The sequence below is a fragment of the Abramis brama genome (genome assembly GCF_963993115.1).
Source record: "Abramis brama genome assembly, chromosome: 10".
NCBI classification, from domain to species: domain Eukaryota; kingdom Metazoa; phylum Chordata; class Actinopteri; order Cypriniformes; family Leuciscidae; genus Abramis; species Abramis brama.
In genome coordinates, this window is record NC_139972.1 from 12,893,748 (window position 1) to 12,916,804 (window position 23,057).

At 37.5% G+C, this 23,057-nt stretch overlaps 1 protein-coding gene across 1 annotated transcript; it reads left to right on the forward strand.

Moving 5' to 3' along the window:
• The first annotated feature begins 254 nt into the window (after positions 1-254).
• strn4 (striatin, calmodulin binding protein 4) lies at positions 255-22,962 on the forward strand. Its single transcript, XM_084127527.1, has 18 exons — positions 255-713; positions 8,246-8,349; positions 9,210-9,286; positions 9,456-9,534; positions 9,629-9,814; positions 11,253-11,427; positions 11,510-11,666; positions 12,007-12,108; positions 13,062-13,180; positions 13,552-13,727; positions 13,936-13,983; positions 15,323-15,444; positions 15,581-15,748; positions 15,828-15,968; positions 16,947-17,045; positions 18,327-18,413; positions 18,575-18,756; positions 20,048-22,962. Exons 1-17 carry the CDS (start codon positions 429-431, stop codon positions 18,742-18,744), a joined length of 2,295 nt encoding a protein of 764 aa, XP_083983653.1. The 5' UTR covers positions 255-428; the 3' UTR covers positions 18,745-18,756; positions 20,048-22,962.
• The last annotated feature ends 95 nt before the right edge of the window (positions 22,963-23,057 follow it).

Here is a 23,057-nt window from a genome sequence, read left to right on the forward strand (position 1 = left end):
CACTTTTGACTTCCAAAAAATGTATGGATTGCTGAGGTGATTTTTACTTGTTGGTCAGCCACAAATCTTTCTACTCAAAACGATTATAAGTTGTAGCGGCTCTATTTCTCGTCTCCTACAAAACTCCTACAAATCATCACCATCAGCATCGTAAATCCTGCAGTTTTGTATATTTTCATTTTCTTTTGGAGCCGCAAAACGCCCCCTTGCGGAAGCCTGTTTAATGACCCATGGGGAGGAGCGTTTACAGCCATTCAGTGGTTGGAGTGGATCACTATTTGGCACTTTCCCGTGTGTATGAGTACTCGCTCGTCTATCTGTATCGGGCAGGAAAACGGGAGAGGGCTTCGGTGGAGACTTCAAACAACGGGGTGGCATATTCTTCTGTATTTCCACCTCCTGGCTCCGGCGACAGCTCGAACGCTCTGATGGAGGCGGAAAGATCCGGCGGGGTGGCTGGAGGAACGAACCAGAGCCCCGCAGGAAGCGGAGCGGGGCGCAATCCGAACGGGCCGAAGGCTGTGCTCGGTCCGGCTCCCATCGCAGCAGCCGCCGCCGTGTCCGGGCCGATGGCTGGATCTTCCCAGCCGCGAGATCCGCAGGACGGGGAAGCGGGCCTCTCGTTGCCCGGGATCTTACATTTCATCCAGTTCGAATGGGGCCGCTTTCAAGCCGAGAAATATCGCTGGGAGGCCGAACGAGACGAGCTGAGGGTAAAACAGCGTTTCTTTAATCGCTTGTTTTGGTGTCTTGCAGACGGATATTCCTTGAGGAAGAGCACATTTCACGTTACAGATAAGACGCAGGAGAAGTCACGATCGCCTACTTATTGTTGATCAGGCGTAGTTTTGGGATTTAAGTATTCCTCTGATGTTATTCATTGAAACAGTAGCAGATTTAACTGTGAAATCTTATCCAAATGTTGTCCTTTTGTTGAATAGCCATACCCACCTAAGGAAAGGAGTCGATTCTGGTTCCGATTCATCTAAACGATTCTAGTTCCGTAACGTTAGTGCTGTTGTAGTACTTTTTGAGAAATGAGGAAAAAAGTATTCTTATTGTATTTATTGCTGGTACAGTCTGTTGTCCAATTATGAGATTGGTCGTATTTATTCAATATAAAACTATGTAATGTAATATCATTAAAAAAAATAGCACACACACAAAAAAATGTTTTGTGCATATCTAGTAACTTACACTTTTTCATATGAACAACCAATTCAGTTACTATGCTGATTTAAATGATGATATAGCCGAACACAGTAACAGTTTTGACCAACTTGTGGTTTAGAAAGTGAGTTAAAAGATTTCAATAACTGAAACCAACCCGTTGGTATGTGTTTTGATTCTTTAAAAAGAACTGGCACAAAAGAGTCATCCGATACTCGGACGAATTATCTGGTGTTGTTGTATGCTTTTGATTCGGTTAAAAAGGACTAGACTGGTCGTGCAATTGGTTGGATTTACTAAAAAAAAGCAGAAACATAATTAGTTGGCTACTTGGTCCATTTTATAGTCGAACATGACTAAAGGAATACATTGCGGTTCAGTGAGTAAGTTTGGTCAATTCACTGAACTCTTCGACTTACTGGAGACCTAAGTGTTTTTAAATGTATAATTTTTATTAAAAATAATAAGTAATTTTTACTTTTTATCTCACAATTCTGACTTTTATTCCTCGTAATTGTGAGTTTATATCTCATAATTGTGACTTTCTCACAATCTCAAGTTTGTAACTAGCAATTCAGATTATTATTATTATTATTATTTTTTTATATAAACTGCGAGTTTATATCTCATTATTAAATATATCTCATTCCTAGTTTAGCCTATATCTCACAATTCTGACTTCCCATATAAATTTCCCCATATAAATTCCCCAATACAATATTGTAAGATAAAAAGTCCCAATTACCTTTTTTATTTTTCTATTCCATGGTGGAAAAAGCTTTATAGAAATTGGAATACTGATCGCAATAGTAGCCTAGTTCGATTCACTAAAATAACTGGGGCCAGTTGCACCAGCTACAACTTACCATAGTTTTGACTTATATTGGTGCTAAGTTTCAACTTATGCACTACTAAATATTTTTGCATTGCACCATTAAAATGAGTTAAAGCGTAACTCTACGTATTAACTAAATATTTATGGAAGCCTCCGAGCAGAAGTAACGTTTGGAATAAAATAGCAGACTGATGCACATGTTTTATTCTCGATAAAATATATGCTGTACAATACAATACACTTAATATCAATACACTATTAACATGGTTTTCTTTTATCGTCTTATATCTTTCTCATCCGTGGCATTAAGTGCAAGGTAATAGAATAAAGGCAGTTCAGGAGCTCCTGGCTGACATTTATTTGAAATTTAAATTCCAAATAAATGTTCTATTAATTGACATTTGTGTCACATGACCTATTGACTGCTACTTCTTTTGTAAATTGTGTAGCTTCTGTCCAAGACATGACGTAATGCAGTCCGGCTGGAGAATTAAAGCAAGTGCTTTTTTCAGTCCCAAGAGAGCCGTTCTGTGTGTCTAGCACAGGAGATGTCAAAGCAATTTTGTAATTTAATGCAATTTTGTAATTTGATGCTGTTACTTACATGTATTACATTACAATATGTGAAAGATGTATAGCTCTAGTTATTTTATATGGAACCTGGAAACATAAAATCTATTAGAAAAGCTTGTACTCACATCAAGAACATAGAGAGGAGGGGAAAAAACCCATTTCAACCTAGGATTAGGGATTTGCTTCCAATAAAATGTGCTTAAACTGTCTTTTTTTTGAGTCGGACTCCCCTGGCCTAGTTTGCAGCAGATCTTGGCCTGAGAAAAAGCTTAGCGATTAAGTGACCCCATTCAAACAGTGCCTGTAGTAGATTACATAAGGAGTTGCCAGTGTGTGCTATAATAGGACAGGCCCTGTGGCTCTCATGGACGACTTGTGTGTGTTCTTCTGCCAGGCCTCTTCTGGACATGCCCATGGAAATGTGCACAGGCTTCAGGGACCAACTGCTAGGTTTTCCATGTCCCACACACGTTGTTTTTGACTTGGCCTATAAAAAGTGTGGTACGGGACAGTTGTAGTGTGACAGTTTGCCCTGCCGTGGGACATCATGTTCCCTGATGTTTTTATGTGGGACACCTGTGCTATTTTGTTTATTTTGTGACAGGCAGGACAGGATAGTTCAGGAATGGCGTCCTCTATAGCAGCCAGGGTTATCATTGTTAACTAAAACTGTAAAATATAAATATTAGATAGAAGTTTTAAACAAAACGAAAATTAGAAATGCTAGAAAAATGAGAAGTTACTTACTGAAATTAAATAAAAACTAATACAAAATAAATTAATTAAACCTAAGGAGTAATATTAAAGAGGAGTTCTGCGTCGCGCCTAACAACGCGCCTTAGCTGTTCTAAATCCACTGTAAAACACGGCTTTACTGGGCTTATTGCTTTTATAAAACGGTTACTCCATTAGAATATTCATTTTAATATTTATTTTATTCATAAAATAAACACCATTATCAAAAAATATAACGTTATAACCAAGCGGCAACCTCCCTGTCTCTCTCTCTTGAAACCAACACGGAAGTGAATTCAATGGCAATTCATCGACTGGCCACTTGAGGCTGGGTGCAGAAGTGAGTCAAATCTGTATCTCCCCCATGTTAAAATACCCAACTTTACAGCAGAAAAAAAACACGTTTACAGCCTGGTGCAAAAAGTGGCTTTGGTCTATATAGCTTATTTTTCCCTTCATGACAACTGTGAGGGGGGTGAATTTTTTTATAACTCATCCGTTTACATTATATTAAGCTTTAAAGTTCTGCATAATTAAGGGTGTCCACTTTTGAGTGGCAGGTGGATTCCCGCTGCTGTGGTCCTTAGTCATCATTAGCCGTTTGTCTGCTGTTTGTTAGCCGTCACGTTACCTCAGCTAATTGTCTGACTGTAAAAATAAATAAATTTGGGAGTGACGTGCTACCAAGATGGCGACGGTCGGCCACGCCCACTTTAGACTTCAAAAACGGTCTTCAGAAACCTACGGGTGACGTCACGGACACTACGTCCATATTTTTTTTACAGTCTATGGTTATAACCACTGATCTATATATAGAATGACATTATATAGATCAGTGGTTATAACACATTTATTCCTCTGCCAAGCAATGTAGTCCAAAGAGGTTGCTAAGCAACACATGCATCAACAAAGAATCACAAACGGCAGTTGCTCAGTAATACTAATGTAATGCGGTCACAGGTGTGTGTTTGTTGAGTAATTTACAACGGCTTTGAACGCGGCTCAACCAATCAGAATCAAGGACTGGAACTATCCGTTTTATAATATGTTTTTTTTTTTTTACATTTCTTTAATGTAATGTTGCTGTTTGGGCATGAAAAAGGTCTGCAGAGTCACAAAGCGCAAAGTCACTCCAAAAGGACTGTTTCTGAACTCCCCGAAACGCCTCCATTGTAGTCTTGAGTTTTCTTCCAGGAACGTACACGTCACAATGTTCCTCATTTAAACAGTTCCCACCCAAGGCATATACACAAAATAAAGGGGACGAGGCCTGGTTTAGTTGAGTTATAGTGTTTTAAACTCATAGTTATGGGAAGGGGTATGACATTTCTGAAACATCTTCGAAGTAGTTGGCCAATCACAACACACTGGTCTAGTCAACCAATCAGAGCACATTGGAAGGTAGTAGGGGCGGAATTAAGCAGCATTACTGACAGACTGGGAAGAGAGGTGCTGCAACAACGTCAAATGTACATACAAAATAATGTGAACACCTGGGGGAAAAGGCCATATTTCTTTATTAAGGTGTTTTGCCAAAAATTGCCTTTAATACAGCTTCCCAACCTTATTAAAATAGAACAGATTGATACAACATTTGAATAGTCTCCATTTGAATGTCATCGATTAGGACATCTAGTTGCTCCAGAGATGTTGAAGCAGGGAATCTGCTTCACACTCTTCTCTCCAAAACTGCCTACAGTAGAGAAACTACAGAAGATTAATACACTGCAGAAATTAAGCTGACCAGGGAAGATGATGAAGTTCATCTTGGTGCTCCAACTGTCCAGCTTTTATGATCATAACACCATCTTTCTCACTGCCTCACATTTGTTGGCTTCTGTGGTCCGTTTTGTGGAAACGTGGTCTTCAGGATGAATGCTGAGGTTTGCTGTCACTTATTCTGTGTTGTTTGGACAACTTAGGGTTCGACGATCATCGATGTAAATGTTATCTCACTCAATATGATATTGTTTATTGCCCAACCCTAACCGTCTCTATGATTCACTTTTGGATTTTGTCCTCTATTCTTCTTCTTTGTTTTTGTTTTTCACTGTAGCCAACACAAAATGATATTAACCCCTATAATAATGGCAGTTCACATTTTGTCCATGTAGCAGGAAATCAAACAAAACAATTGCATCTTCACCTCTGTCAACTCCCTTAATGTCAATATAATATTACATTGTCAATAGAACCTTTTTTGCATTTAACTGAATGCCGAAGGTTCGCCCACAAAAGTGGTATAAAAACACGTAATAAAAGAGTTCAAATGGGTTCATATACTCTTAAAAAGACTCGTCCCAGAAAAAGTCTGCTGCTCTATTTGTTGGAGTGAGTCTCAAAGGGATACTAATGTGGAGAGAGAGAGTGTGTATGTGCCCTTGACCTGTTCCCACCCACAGGAAGTCACAAGAGGACTAATAAATGTGTCTGTGTGGTAGTACCGGCCCCTTCCTAAACCTTCAGTGACCAAAAACATTGTTTTTTTGTTGCAGCGCAACACCACAGAACTGAGCTTGGTAGCTGGACGTGTCTCTGACTTTTCCAAGCGATCATATGTATGATATTTCCCTTTCTGCTAGTGATGAGACTGTGTTGTGATGATAGGTATAGATTGCGATGTGTAATTCCCAAAGCAGTCTATTTCCTTGATTGTCAATTATGTCAGATGCACAGCCATTGTGTGACGAGTATCCCAGTTTCAAAGGCCGAAAACATGGGCAATTACTTGCCTTTGAGAAAATGTCAAAGTGCTCCAAAGACCTGCCATAACAGGTTTCCTGCCCACGCCATGGCAACCGCAGTGAGTCGGTCTCCATGAAGACCTGTGCCAACTTGTCATGCTTTACTTTTCCTGCAAGTCAGCCTTGGAGACAGGGAGTGATTTTGAACAAATGTTATATATGGCTTGACACGGCCTACATAAAGATATTAAAAGAAGATCTTAATGGAGATCAGGCTGGAAGTGTCCCTGTTTTGGGCAAAAAAAAAAAAAAATCATGATTTTAGGAGTAAAGCATTTTGTAGTTTCTCACATTGAGCTTAAACACAACTTGCTAAACAGATTTCTCACAATATAAAACGATACTTTTATAAATTAAAATTTTGTTATAAATAAATAATAATAATAATTATAAATATAGTGGTGGTGTTCATTATATAATAAAATAAATATTTTTATTTAAATCAGCATATTCAGATTTATTTATAATTCTTTACTACAAAAATATAATTTTAACAACAATAATAATAATAGCCTAGCTATTTATATTGGTTCTATATTTATTAATCTTAGATCTATAAATACTAGTAAGCATTAATGTTGTAGTAGTTTAATATGTTGTTGTTTTATTATGGGTAATGGTGGTATTCATTAAATAGTTATTAATAATATTTTTATTTAAATCAACAGATTTATTTTAAATTTTTTACATTAGCAACAACAATAGTAACAGCTATATATATATATATAATTACTAAATATATATTAGTTATTAATCTATAAATAATATAAAGTATTATTATTATTTTAATAATTTTAGTAGTGGTATTAAAATATAATAAATATTTATATTATAATATATAATAATATACTGTATATTATAATATGTAATATTTTTAATAATCAGATACTCAAATTTATAAAATGTTGTACATTATCAGACAGTATGATTTTAACAATGATAAATATAGTTATTTATATTTATAATTATTAATTCATAAATAAACATGAAAATTGTGTCATTAATTACTCACCCTCATGTTGTTCCAAACCCATAAGACTTCTGTTCATCTTCAGAACACAAATTAAGATCTCTTTAATTAATTAATTTCCTTCTCTCTGGGCCTCGTAGTGTTTTTGCGCAGCGCGTCTGTGTTACACGTCATCACGCATCACACACATGACCAGCGTTGGCCAATAGTGAGCCTACGTGGTGACGTGTAACACAGACGCGCTGCGCAAAAACACTGCGCACATTTATTTATTTAATTTTTTTCAAACAAAGCACCCGCTTCATACAATTGAGGTTAAACCAGTGGAGACACATGGATTAGTTTAATGATGTCTTTACTACCTTTCTGGGGCTTGAAAGTGGTAGTTGCGTAGCCTGTCAATGAAGCTCTCAGATTTCATCAAAAAAGATCTTCATTTGTGTCCTGAAGTTAAACGAAAGACTTATAGGTTTGGAAGAACTTGAGAGTGAGTAATTAACGACAGACTTTTCATTTTTGGGTGAAATAACCTTTTAAAGGTATTATTATTAAATAATTTAGTATGTGGTAGAGTCCAACGCCTATACAGTTCTGTTGTGTGAGGTCCACTGATGGTGTGGGGGTGTGTGACTGATTTCTGTGAACACAAGAATATGACTCTGTGCTGCTGACCAACACAAATCACTATTAGACATTTATTTACCTGAAAGCGTAGATTCACTGGGCAGTAACCAGCACGTCTTGTCATTTGTAATAGAGACACATGCAAAACTGTTTAAAGGATGCTCCATTTACAACAAAAAAAAAAACGAAATTCTCTGGCCTGAACACAGCTGACTTTGTTGGTAACTTGGCATCTCTAATTGATGTGGGTTTTACGGTGGACTCTAGGGGGTGATTAAGGCCTCGTTCTCTCTCTTCTAAACCACAGCTGACTGGGAAATGAATGGTTTTTGGGTTTATAGTCTCTTTTCCGTCAACATATTTGTCTTTCATGACTCTGGTCGGTGCTCGGTCAGCAGCCATCTAAAATAAAGCTTGTGGAATTGCAGGCCTTTAGTTAACCGTTGCCCTCAGAATGTCATTGGTGGTGGTGCAATCACGGTGCTCCAGCATATAACCTTTCATTTTCTCTCAGATGTATCTGGTTTGAATATGTACCATATTTATATCTTTGTCTTTCTCTCTCTGTCTGTCTGTCTTCCTGTGCTGTCTCAGGCTCAGGTGGCGTTTCTGCAGGGCGAGAGGAAAGGTCAGGAGAACATGAAGCAGGATCTGGTGAGGCGAATCAAGATGCTGGAATACGCTCTGAAACAGGAGAGGTGAGCCCACACACACACACACACACACACATACACACACACATACACACACACACACACACACACACACACACACACACACACACACACACACACACACACACACACACACACACACACACACACACACAGACAGACAAGCTTCTTCATCTCCCGGTATAATGTGAAACCACTCTTCTTTTGTGTGATGTTCTATTGTGTTTTTTTTTTTTTTTTAATGTTATGCTCTGTTGTGTTCTTGTTTTGGATTTTGTTTTGTTCAGTTTTTTGTTTGTTTGTCCGTTTAAATGTATTTTGTTCTTGTTATGTTTTGTTGTGTTTTTGTTCTGTTCTGTTTTTTGTTCATGTATTCTTTTTTGTTCTGTTCAGTTTTTTTTTTTTTTTTAGTCTTTTTATGTTTTATTGTTTTGTTTTCTGTTTTTGTTTTGTATTTTTTTTTCATTCTGTTTTTGTTTTGTTCAGTTTTTGTTATGTTTTATTGTGTTTTTGTTTAGTTATGTTTTTGGTTCTGTTTTTGTTCAAATTTTTTTGTTTTATTCTTTTTTGTTTAGTTTTTTTGTTTTATGTTTATTTGTTTATGTTTTGTATTTTCAATCTGTTTTTGTTTTGTTAATTTTTTCTTCTCTCATTTTTGTTTAATTCTTTTTATGTTTTGTTTCATTCTTTTTGTTATGTTTTCTGTTTTTTTTGGTTTTATTTTGTTTTACGTTCTACTGTGTTTTTGTTGTATTGTTTAATTTTTTTTGTTATGTTTAATTGTTTGAGAGAAGACGCTACACCGATCTCATTGCGAGATCTGAAGATGTTTCCATGAGTTTGTATGATGTTGATCATTTATATTCTCATTATTTTGATCCCAGGTCCAAACATCAGAAGCTGAAAAGTGGCACTGATCAGAGCCCTGGAGAGAAGAAGCCAGAGACCGAAGCTGAACCAAGTAACAACCTAGAAACAAACCTATCAAACACATACACATGCTATGAAACATGGTCTAATTCATATTTTCCAAAACATATTAATAATACCCAGATTCATTAGAATAAATACTGTATGCTGTTGGTTATATGTTTTCTTTGTGTTTAGTGACATCATTCTGTTTCTCACAGTACCCAATGGGCCTGCAGATTCAGACTCTGAGCCAACCAATCAGATGCCTTGGAAGGAGGGCCGGCAGTTATTGCGCAAGTCAGTGTGTTTTGTTTGCATTAATTCTCAAATGTATTTGTCAAAATGTTGTGCTGACGCTGTGCATGTGGTGTTTTTGTGTGTTAATGAGCAGGTACCTGGAGGAGGTGGGATACTCCGACACCATCTTGGACATGCGCTCCAAACGGGTTCGTTCCCTGTTGGGTCGCAATAGTCCAGAGGCGAACGGGCCTCCTCCCAATGAACCGCCTGCAGAACCAGAACCTCACGGAGGAGGAGAATCACTACTAGTGCGCCAGATAGAAGAGCAGATCAAACGGTTAGAACAAAATGCATTTTCACATCTCAAATTTAAGTCAGTGTAAAAATAAGGTCCAGTAAGTGTTTGTGTACAGATGAAGTAGTCCTTAAGATTTGAGGAATCTCTTGGAAAACTTTTAGGAGACTCTTAAAATGCTTTGTCTTGTAACATAGTGCTCTCTGAAATCACACATTCTGCGATCTAACGTCATTGCATAGGAAACAGTATTAACGCCCACTAGCTATTACAAGTGTTTTGAAAACATTAGTCATTTAAAAACATAATTTAAAAAGCATTATGAAATCATTTACTTACAGTTTGTGATGCAGCTGCTGTAAGATCAGTTGGCTGCTTCATCTTTCAACAAAAGTTTCTTTGCGAACTGTCCATTACACTGTTCCTCGTTTTCAAAACCAAATGCTCTGAACAAACTTTTAATCCTTCAACACGACCCGGGATGCCATTAAGATGCCATTAAAATCCCATTCACTTGTTTCCAACGCTAGTATTCTGAAGGTGGACAGAGACATAAACGAGCTGTTTAAACTGGACAAGCGATCGCTCTTTAACTCTTCCATTTGTCTTGTTGTCGACAGACTCAAGTGCGTGAAGCATGTCAGAAACTGAATGCGTGTCTGTGTACTGTATCAGTGTAGACAGCGGCAATTTGCTTTTGAAGCAACGCTCACATCCAGTGTAAGCAAGTGTCAGACGTTAAGCGACTGAAAGCCAGTGGGCGGAGCCTATGTGCGACGATGTATAACTATTCGTCGATGTCTTGCTCTGGAGGCAGGCATATGCAAATGTATTTGCCCGTGTGAAGTTACAGATCCCGCAATATCCAAACAAGCCATTTTTGGCGCTTCATTAAATAAATGCTTATGTTTATATTCAGGAGGACGTTTTGAAACATGCAGAACCTCTTATGTCTAAAGATCAATGCAAATTTGATTTCTTATGTCATGACCCCTTTAAACTCAAATACATTTGAGAAGTAGAAAAAAATCGATTTATTTATGCAATAAGTGAGATTTTGTTTTCTGTTTTGTTATTTTTTGTTGTTCTATTTTTTTATGTTGCTTTATTTATTTTAACATATTTTTTGCGATGTTTATTTGTTTTATTTGATCAGATTCCAGATTTTTCAGACTTTTGATTGATTTCAGACTTTTAACTGCACTTTGTCTTGTGTTGCTTGGCAGGATATTGTTAGGATAATGCTGTACGTGTCTTGTTACCTGTATATATATATATATATATATATATATATATATATGTTACATAATAAATATAACTCCTAACTGAGCATTGTATATTGCCGTTGCTGGCTATTTATACAAGTGATAAGCCACAAGACACTTGAGAGGGATGTTTCTAATATGGTACGGTGTTTGGGAAGCCAGTTTTGAAACTAGTTTCTGCAATCATGTTCTGCAATCAAATTTCTCTCTTACAGGCGTGCTGGGAAAGAGAGTTCTAAAGAACGGATGGACAGCTCTGTCCTGGATAAAATTCCTTTCCTTCGTGGCTGTGAGGACGACGATGAGGATGACAGTGATGAAGAAGAAGACTTCCAGGGCATGACTACAGACTGCATTGATGGACGCAAAAACAAGAAGTCCAGGAGCAAGGTCAGAGTGTTTACATGAAGATAAGGCCCACACACACAGATCCTGTTTTGTTGCTAATAGCGTTTGGTCTGTACGCATGTAGATGGGCGGAGAGCCCATGACCACAGATCTTGACCCTGAGGACGAGGATGATGAAGATGATTCTGAGGACGCCCTGGGCGAGTTTGATTTCTTGGCCTCAGGAGAGGAAGGGGAAGGTGCGGGAGAATCTCGCATATCTGGAGACGGTCGTGAATTAGGTATAGAGGCTCATATGTTCATTTTTGGGGGAAATTGGGACATGTACTACTAGACAACTCCTCATTCCTGCATTGTATTTTTGATAGTGGATGTCAGGGTTTCCCTTTATCGTCATGCTGTGACCGCTCATTGTTTTCTTTTAATTTGCTTTTGTTTTTAACTTCCTGTTGATAAAATCTGTTGACGGCGCCACCATTTTGTTTTCACGTTTCACTTCACTGCACGCTTGTTTGTTCCCTTCACTTCTTCCAAACATGTCATCATACCACAGGATGAATGGCTGATTTTGTTTTTCTGCTGTCGTCTGGTTTGTTTACTCCTCTCACTTCCTTTGCCCAGGTTCAGAGAACCGCCGGAACAAATTGCAAGGCATTATGTCTGATTTTCCTCCCAAACCCACTCCACCTCCTTCTATCCCGGGACAGGCACGCTCCAGTGAGGGTAAGAAAAGCCATCCGGCTCTCTCAATCCCAAACCGATCACCTTTGGAAATACAAAAAAGCTACATTTTTTTTCAACTATTTGCTCTGATTAAAAGAGTAATTAATGAATTACTCAATCAATCCGTCAATTTATTTATTCATTCATTTGAATTATTTAAAATTTTCATTACTCAACCAAACATTCATGGTTGCCAATATTGAAAATATTAAATGCATTAATTTAAGTAAAGATTATATTATTTTATATTATTATATACAATCTCAGTGATATTATTCAATCATGTTTTCTTTATATAGTATAGCAGTTCTTATAAGTAAATATTCTTTCTTTAAAATGTCAAATGCATCTTGGATTTTGATTTTAAAAAATAAATAGAAAATTTGTATTTATTTTATCATTGTTGGCAATTTTTTTTTTTTTTTTACAACTAAAATGTTATGGTTAAAAACTGAGGCATTTTTCCAGATTGTATTGCATTATATTATATATTATTATGCATATTATATTAAGTTGTGTTGTATTATATTGTTACATTATATTATTTAATTTACTCATTTTAATTGTATATGTATAACAGTAATTAGTCATTATTTATTTGTATTTTCTTTAAAAAATAAAAATGTAGAATGCACAGTTAGACTTTAAATGATTATGCATATCGCACAATCCTATTATTTCAATCTAGTCATTGAAATGGACGGTTCAACAGAAATGCTTGTTTTAATGATTTGGAGTTTGTAACTCTATCACCATTTTTTCAAATAAAAATGTGTTTTAGTGTCTAGAGACAGCATTATAATACTGGCATAATTGTAATTGGCAAATTAAAAATGCATTTTAATCACAGCCATATTCAGTGTTGCTTAATTTTTAACTGCTGCTATAAACAACTATATTTTTTATATTCCAATTTCAGCATGTTAATTGTTGTGTGTGTGCCTGTGCTCAAGGGGGCGCTCTTGGCTTCTCATCTGATGTCTTCATTCTGGATGCGGTTGGAGGAGGAGATATGAACCTCGGAGAGCTGGCTGACCTTACTGTTGCCAACGACAATGACCTCACCATTGATGTTAGTGTTATAAGTCATGTCTCCTCCCCACACAACTGTTTTTAAGCATTAAAGTGTGTGCTGCATGTTAAAGATGTACTTAAGTGGGTTAAAAACGCTCTCTAAACTTCAGCTTATTGCATTTAATATAAATTTAAACTACAATACATTTTCTTTTGATTACAATTAAGTGTCAGAAAACCTCAGATTCAGTTCTCACTTAAGTATATTCTTTTAAAGTATTATTTCCTTAAGTACTACTACTTTTGGTGTAGTAGTAGTGCCCTTTGAAATGAATACCTAAATAAGCTATTTACTGTAAAATTGGCAGTATGTTAGTTTTCTGTTGTGTGTATGAATTACTCTTCATTTATTTTCATGTCTCATTTTAGTTGCAGGAAAGTCGAGAAGAGTTCAAAAAAACATGGAACCCTCGCTTCACACTACGAAGCCACTTCGACGCCATCCGAGCGTTGACCTTTCACCCCAGCCAGGCTGTGCTGCTGTCCGCCTCTGAGGATGGGACACTCAAGCTGTGGAACCTCAACAAGGCAATGCACTCCAAAAAGTAAGAACCACGTCCTAACCCTGCATCAAAATAAGACGCACCACACAAAAGATCCTTATTTCACTGCCCTCTTATGTTAAATACGTCGCTATAATTGTGTTAGTGTAGGTGTCTCTAGAAGTATATTTAGAAATGTTGATTCATAAATGCTTCTTTTAGCGCTGTCGCTATGTGCTAATTTGGAAGCCTTTCATTTTTGCTTTCACAGAAATGCAGCGCTGGACGTTGAGCCCATTTATACATTCAGAGCACACAGGTGAGTGAGACAGGTTTATAATTAGACTGTAATCTGGAGCCTAAAAATTAAATAGCTTGACCTCTGACTAACATACTCTGCCAAGTGCTTAAAGGGTTAGGTCACCCAAAAATGAAAATTCTGTCATTAATTACTCACCCTCACGTCTTTCCAAACTCATAAGACTTTAGTTCATCTTCGGAACACAAATGAAGATCTTTTAAATTAAATTTGAGAGATTTCTGTCCCTCCATTGACAGCTACGCAACTACCACTTTGATGCTTCAAAAAGTTATAAAGAGATTGTAAAAATAATCCATATATACGTAAAACTAATCATTTTCTGAAGAGTCTCAATCGCTTTATATGGTAAACAGATGATTGAATTTAGGCTTTTATTCACATTTAAACATTGATCAGCGGACTTAAACAAGTTCAACCGTACTTGCTCAAACGTGCTGCATAACAAGAGAATGAACCTCACTGGTTCTTGCTGAAGCTCAAACGTGCTGCGTAACAAGAGAATGAACCTCATTGGTTCTTGCTGAAGCTCAAACGTGCTGCATAACAAGAGAATGAACCTCATTGGTTCTTGCTGAAGCTCAAACGTGCTGCGTAACAAGAGAATGAACCTCATTGGTTCTTGCTGAAGCTCAAACGTGCTGCGTAACACGAGAATGAACCTCATTGGTTCTTGCTGAAGCTCAAACGTGCTGCGTAACAAGAGAATGAACCTCATTGGTTCTTGCTGAAGCTCAAACGTGCTGCGTAACAAGAGAATGAACCTCATTGGTTCTCGCACGTCAAGTGAACATGCTTGAGCTTCCTTTTACCACAACTGATGTGTGAGTTGATGAATGTTTATGTGAATAAAAACATTCAGTCTTTTCATCATATAAAGTGATTTTGTCTATTCAGAATATTTAGACTAAACTGCTAAATTTTATATAGATTAGTTTTACAATCTCTTTATGAACTTTTTGAAGCGTGAAAGTGGTAGTTGCGTAGCTGTCAATGGAGGGAGAGAAAGATTTCATTAAAATACCTTAATTTGTGTTTCGAAGATGAACGAAAGTCTTACTTTGGAACAACTTAAGGGTGAGTAAATGACAAAATTTTCATTTTTGGGTGAACTATATATAACTAACCTTTGAAGGCTAAATTATGATTATAAAGCTCTGTTATAAAACCTAGTGGTCTTTGAAGTACCTTAGATAACAATGTAAATGAATATGGAAATCAGTCAGCACCGCTCTATATATCAGAGTACCATGGTTTAACAATCTGAGCACTTTATTGTGGTACAGCCACAGAACTTTTTTTGTTCTAGCTTTTTAATGTTTTGTGTGTGTGATTTCAGTGGTGCTGTTCTTTCTCTGGCTATGGGTGAGGAGGGAGAATCATGCTACAGCGGCGGTCTGGACGGCACCGTGCGAGGCTGGAAGATTCCAGACCTTAATGTGGATCCTTACGATAACTATGGCAAGTCTACCTAATACTGCACTTGCCACAGTGTTCCACAGCGTCACTCAAAAACGGTTGCGTTTATATAAGAGTCCACTAGAGGGCACTGACTATATATTAATTTGCCGACACATTGTGGTGTAAATGCGTTCAGATCCAGGCGTGGAGAGCAGTGTGTTGTCGGGGCATGAGGACGCGGTGTGGGGTTTGGCTTACTCCTCCAGCCTGAAGCGTTTGGCCTCCTGCTCAGCGGATGGGACTGTGCGGATTTGGGACCCCCATAATTCCTCACCGTGTGTGTCTGTTTTCAACAAGGAGAAAGGTGAGGAGGAGACCTTGTGTGTTTGGATTGTTTTTCCTCTCTGTATGTCCCTCTCACTCTTTCCCTCTCCGTCTTTCAGAACACGGCACTCCCACCTCGGTTGCCTTTGTAAACACCGACCCGTCCCAGGTTGTTGTGTCTTTCGATGGGGGCGAGACTCTGCTTTATGACCTCAACACAGAGCAAAGCATCATGGTCCTGGAGACCCAGACTAAGGATGGTAAGCTCCGTGACATACAGGAATTGACATATAGCAAAATGTCACTACTTTTACAATCTATGCTTACCAGCGTACAAACTTTTTATTTTTATCTAAAATGAAATGGTTACTGAAATACTTTACTAGACTGCCATTTTGGACAGGTTTTGGAAAAGGTCATGCAAATTAATAGAATTCCCTGATGTTCTTATTTATTTATTTAATAGCAATTTTTACAACCTTTTAAAATTGTATTAATTATATATAGAATGTTTATCGTAAATGATTATTAAATATTATAAATTATAATGCATTTATTTATTATGTATTGTGTAACACTGAACGAAAACGTCCCATTATTTTACGTTAGTTAATGCATTAACTAACAGTGAACAATACACTTGTTTTTAAAAATAAATCTTTTTTTTGTCAATTTCAGTTAATAAAATTTAAAATATTCATTGTTAGTTCATGTAAGCTCAGGTCTATCAAATAATATTAATAGATTTTGATTTTAAAAATATATTTGTAAATCTTGAAATTAATATTAACTAAGATTACATAAAAATGAACTAACGCAGCTTCTAAAGAATTTATTAATGTCAGTGTTACCGTATATTGTTATATTAATATTATTATATAACATTTTTGTATTACATTTTAATATATAATATTATAATTTACTAGACTGTCATGTAAATGAATACAATCCTTGTATAATTATTATTGTAATACTTAAAATGTTTGCAATTTATTCATTATTTATTTTTCGTTAAAATAGATTGTGTGTGTACATGTATGTATGTATGTATGTATGTATGTATGTGAACAGGTGTTATTTCTAAGTAATTGATGATAAAATTCTTGAACTACATTGAAAATCATAGTTGCATGCATCACGTTACAGAAGTAAAATGGGTTATGAATGCAATTTCATGTTGACTCGAAGCCTGTTGTACAGTAATAAAATGTTGTGTTTTTCTTTACCGCCCCCTGCAGGCAGCGAGCTAATTAACCGCGTGGTCAGCCATCCGTCCCAACCGGTTTCCATTACAGCCCACGAGAATCGTACCATCCGCTACCTGGACAACAAGACAGGTGTGTGTGTCGTGAGCTTGTGGCAATGTTGAGGCCCATAATAACACTCACTGCCTATTTTCCAGCTGTGCACTGTGGGAACTGTAAATACATCAGCAAAGCCATTTGACTCGCCTATGGTTCAGTCATAATAGACCTCTCAAAGCAGTTAAAAAATAACCTCCGGTATAAAAAACCTCTATCGAATCGAAGCCAGACACCAACCTTTAATCACCAGTTTATATAGCAAGAGCAGTTGAAGAAAAGCGAATAACATTCTTGGTGTGAAAGATCACCCCGTGAAGAAACGACAGCTGGAAAGTGAACCCAGCGGTGCGCTACCTGTGGCTTTATTTTCTGCCACATTAGGACATTTTTATTGATTTTTGTGGATATGTGTCAACAATGGAAATGGTCTTAAAGGTAAAATGTGAAATTTGTGGAGAAGTCAGGATGGTTAATCAAGTCAAGTAAGGTTTATATAGATTTCTTGTTTTTTAGCTGCCTCTTTTTGCAGGAATACTTTAAAGAAGGGATTCCTAAACTTTTTTCTGTTTGCTAGCCAACCCCTTTTGAAATATTATTAAATAAGTTAAGATTGTAATCATTTAACAAGCCATTTCCATGTTCACGGTCCTCTGATGTTGTTTAATGCAAGTAAGTGTTAAAAGTGTTAATTAATTTTTAGCTTTTTTATCAACTCCTTGCAGTTCCCTCATGAATCCCATTCTGGGAAACCTTGCTTAAAGGGATAGTGAAAATTCCGTCATCATTTACTCACCCTCGAGTTGTGCCAAACCTGTATGAATTTTTCTTCTTCTGAACACAAAAGAAGATATTTTGAGGAATATGGGTAACCAAACAGTTGAAGGACCCCATTGACTTCCATAGTATGAAAAAAAAAATGAGGTAACACTTTATTTTACAGTGTAATTGTTACATATAGTTACTATAGTAATAACTATAAATTATGCATAATTACATGCAACTAAACCAAACCCTAATCCTAACCCTATAGTAAGTACATGTAATTACTTAATATTACTTAAATGTATAATTACAGTGTAACTAAGACACTTTAAAATAAAGTGTAACCAAAAATTACTATGGAAGTCAATGGGGTCCATCAACTGTTTGATGTAAATGACGACAGAATGTTCATTTATGGGTGAACTATCCCTTTAAAAAGGATGAATTAGAAACATAATCTTATCCCACTGGTTGAGAATTTGGAATATCAGAGTATCAAAAATGTCCCGCATGACCTAATCTTTTTCCTCTTTCCTCTCGTTGTGGCTTCAGGGAAAGTGATTCATTCCATGGTGGCTCACCTGGATGCTGTAACCTGTCTTACCACAGACCCTAAAGGCACTTACCTCATCTCCGGCAGTAAGTAAAAGTACACGGACATGCAGTGTGTGACGTCAGAGAACAAAACAACAAGCCTTCCGAACATATCCACGTCAACAGACCATTCTCACGGAAATGTGAAAGTTGCCAACAAAGTGTCATCTCTGCAATCTTTATCTTGTGTTTTATGTTTCTCTCAGGTCATGACTGCTCGGTGCGCTTGTGGATGCTGGACAATCGCACGTGTGTGCAGGAGATCACAGCGCACAGGAAAAAACACGATGAGGCCATTCATGACGTGGCCTTCCACCCGTCGCAGCCCTTCATCGCCAGCGCTGGGGCCGACGCGCTCGCCAAGATCTTCGTTTGAGTTTTCTCACTGGTAAATGCACATTATAAGCATTATGAGTTATAAGTTCTGTATGCAATTTGGCCAGTGTACGCAAAAATCTATATCATGATACATATTCTGACATCAACACCATGGGGAAAAACTGTCATATAGATATTTTTAATATTATCGCATAATTTGGCAGCAGGTACATTAGGCTGCTGTCACTTTAAAGGAACACGCCGACTTTTTGGGACTTTAGCTTATTCACCGTATCCCCCAGAGTTAGATAAGTCCATACATACCCTTCTCATCTCTGTGCGTGCCGTAACTCTGTGTGATGCACCCACCGATAGCCTAGCTTAGCACAAAGACTGGAGGTAAATGGCTACAGCTAGCATACTGCTCCCAATAAGTGACAAAATAACGCCAACATTTTCCTATTTACATGTTGTGATTTGTATAGTCACAACGTGTACAAATAACAAGGTCACATGAGACACAGCCATCTTCTAACCGTATACATACTGGGAACTATATTCTCAGAAGGCGAAGCACTGCTACTTCTGCGGAGTGATTTTGCGTTTTCTTTCTCAACTGTTTACATTTACCTAAAACATAACTTAGTGTGTTTACGTGAATACTCACCAAGACCGGCATTTTGTCATTATTTTGTTTGTATTTGACTGTTTAAGTGCAATAAGCAGCGAAAAAGTACTCAATTTAGTACTGAGAGGTGGCTTTGTGTGCACGCACTTTTGGGCACGCACTGCAGGAATGAGTAAAATTATGCGTAATACACGCAATCCCACGCCGAAATTCAAGCCCTGTAACATCAACAATATTAATCCGGAGCAAATGAAACGAGTGAGTGAGTGAGCCGGGTTTGTGTGTCAACTCGCTGTCGGAGAGATGAGAAAGCGCAGCTGGTGTCTTGTGTCTATTCTGCTGGAAATGAGTATTGGAAGCATTTCAGATATTTCAGTATCTATGTATTGAAAAATCTATATTTGACTAATACTAATTTATTAGTTCAGATGCCTTTTTAAAAGACTACAATTGAAAGATGTATATATTATATATTCCCCATGGTATCAATGTTAAAATTGTGGCCAGTGAAAATGAGTGGCTAGTAACTTCGAAAAACCATTAGCCACAGTGTCCGATGAGCAAAAAAAGTAAATTTCAAGCCCTGGTTCTAATTCCGTTTTTTTATGTTTGTCGCAAGTTATCAAAATGGCCAAAATCCTTTGCAGCACCTTGTTACTTGTCATGTGTGCATGGGAACGTGTTCATTTGAAACCTGCTGCCATGAGCTAATTTTTGCTTTATCTCTTTTCAGGGGAGCCACCCTCACTACTGGGCCAAAAGAGTGAAACGCCGAATATCCACACACACACACACACACACTTCACACACTCACTCAAACGAGGGGAACAATGTTCTACACATCACTGCCTGTGTAAAAGGCACACGACCCATCATTCTTTTATGCCTCACATGTTGTGATACAAACTCTACCGCTTTCAATACTAATGAGTTTGCTGCTCTGGTCCTGATTTCAGTTTTAGATGACACTACTAACAATCTGCACTGTGTGTTGCGAAGAATGTCCAATCTGTTGACGGATGGACCACGCAAACACACACTTTAACACAACACACACACACACCCTGGATTTTAATATCATGTTCGGTTTAGATTGAGGATTTGAAGGCTCTCGGTAAACAAGACATATTACCCAAGCCTGCGCATTTTCTCAATGTAAATTGCATTAGTGCTAATCTGTGAATTAATGTCCTCGCGTAACTGTCGCCTAGTAACGTGAGGTGATCGATGCATTTCATTCCAAAGACTGCTTTAGATGAGTTTTTTTTTTTGGTTCGGTTCAGCTGCGAAGTACAACACAGCTTTACCTTTAGCCTCACAGCTAAGAGCCTTAGTATTTCAGCCTTTCATAATCACTTCCTCCACACATTTCATTCGTATGACGAGTACACCTTGAAGTAAAACCAAACACGTGTGTATCTGCGTGTGTGACGGTGCCAGCACAAGCCTTTCGCAGTCACCGTCTTCATTCATATCCAATCAGGTCGCATTATCCGTAATAGTCAGGTGACTGTTGAGTAGTGTATTTATTGTAGTGTTCGATATCGGTCGGAAGACTTTTTTGGGAAGATCTGCAGTTGGATGAGTAACTCATTTCTGTACATAAGCAGGATGCGCTGTACATAGCACTCTTGTTTCACAACCTTGGTGCTAAGATCTCTGAATCAGGGACCTGTTCACGACGAGGGTCGTAAAGTATCAAATCTCGGTTGACCCCTGCCATTCCTCGGTGTCATCATGTACAGTTCTTTGGCATTTCAGAAATGCAGCCAGTGTGTCTGGAATTTCAGAATACATCTGGTTTTCCGAAGTGGCTTTTAAGGTTTTGTCAGGGTATTTTTAAGACGATAAACTCTATATCCACGCTTGAAGATCTTCGGTTGATGATTGTCTCCAATAAAAAAAAACATAATTGTAACAAACTACAAGTTCCACTGTTTAAGTGCAGCTGTATTGTCGATTCTTGAGTTTCTCGACATCTGTGATCTCGACCTAAGTTCTTTTTTTCCTAAAAAGTGGAGAACAAAGTGAAGCTCGAACGGGCGTTTTAAGCGACAACGTGAAAACGAGTGCCCCCAGTATACGCTTGATTTACCAAGAGGTTGAAGTCCAGTGGTGAAACTTAAAGGTAGACGCATTAAAAAAGTCAACTTGACGGGTCTTGTACCCTTAGTCAAGGCAAGATAAGGAGGCGTTTCAGGGTAAATAGCTCTCGTGGCTCTTTTAATGGAAATAAAAGTGGGGCTGCTTGCTTTTTGTTGGCTAAGCAAGGAATCAAAATGCAAGGTGAGGTGAAGAATCATCTGAATCTGATCTTTAGGTTCCTTAGTTGGAGGGAGCCTGGTCTTGAGCTCTGGAGATCAAAGGTCACATCATGTATTAGCCAGTTTCCATTTTGCAGGGTTTATTTTTATCCTTTACTGGTTTTCCGTGGTCGTAGACGAGTGGCCAGAAGGCAAGTCAGAAGCGACAGAAAGACTGATGGGCCATAAAGAGCGCTTTAGCATAATGGAGCCATGTCAGTCCTTAACCAGACCGCGTCCATCTAAAATTATTCTATTCAACCCAGAAAATGGGGGGATCTTTGGCAAGGAAAGCGGTCTGAGTTTGCGAGTTAGCAAGTGTAGAAACCTCTTGGAGTGATTTTATTAATGGACAAGATTATGTCTTGTGTCCTTTGTATAATGACGAGACCACTGTTTCATTTTGGGATGTTCGCCCAGTCAATGAATGTCACATGACCACAGACTTTGGTTCAGTGGAATCTCACAATCCTTTGCTGCTTACCTCTTTTCCTAGAAACTTCGCACCGCACACTAACGGTTAGCTTTATGCTACACTACATGTGTAGAATAACACAAACAGTTCGGTTCATCTGCGTATTGCTGCATCGTTAAGTTCTCTTCCAAAGACTGCCGGTTGCATGGGTGTTTAGACGAGTCCTGCTGTCTCTTTTGTACACCTTTTTCCGCACCCTTCATTGCAATACGAGTCTTGAAATTATGATGACAAAACACATTCCTTACCGAGAGAGGACGAATCTGTGTAAAAAAGAAAAAAAAATGGAAAGAAACCGAAAATGTTTATATGTTCGCCAAGCTGCCGATATATAATGTAAGTTTCCCATTTTCTCACGTATATGCTTTTCTTTACTAGACATATTATCATTATGATTACTAGTAATAAGGTGTAAGACGACAGTAGTACCTTTTTTGCTAGGCTTAAGAATTGCTTGTGATTGTGTAAAAGCCTAAAAACTGAAAATTGTATGGAAATTTAAGAGAAAAAAAGAAAAGAAAAATGTTTCAGTCCACAGCCAAGGTAAAAAGGACTTTTTGTTATGTGTTTTTATTTTTTAATAGCAATTTATCACTGTGTGATATTTTGTACATCATATTAAGCTGTATTCAAACTATATCCTATAACTACAAGGGATAAAAAAAAGACCAGCCTTTTATTTATTTTGTTTTATTATGCATATTTTTGAACTGCTTTCTAGCTCGTATGAAATTACATCTTTTTCATTTTTCCTGTTGACTTTTCTTTCTTTTTTCTTTTTTTGTTTTGTTTACTCTGCAGGTCTTGTGTTGTATGTCATAAAAAAAAAATCCAAAAACAACTAAATAAAAACATGGTTTTGTACAGAGATTTCATTCTTGTCTGGTCTGAACTCTACTGTCTGAGAAAGTGTCTTTGGGTATGCAAAGTTATACTGATAAAAAAGGTTTTGGATTGATGATCAG

Excerpts from the sequence above, each read along its gene's own strand:
- strn4 (XM_084127527.1), top strand. The coding sequence starts at position 429 with ATGGAGGCGGAAAGATCCGGCGGGGTGGCTGGAGGAACGAACCAGAGC. Across the intron at positions 9,287-9,455 it reads AGAGACCGAAGCTGAACCAA|TACCCAATGGGCCTGCAGAT; the intron begins GTAACAACCTAG and ends TGTTTCTCACAG. Across the intron at positions 15,749-15,827 it reads TGTTTTCAACAAGGAGAAAG|AACACGGCACTCCCACCTCG; the intron begins GTGAGGAGGAGA and ends TCCGTCTTTCAG.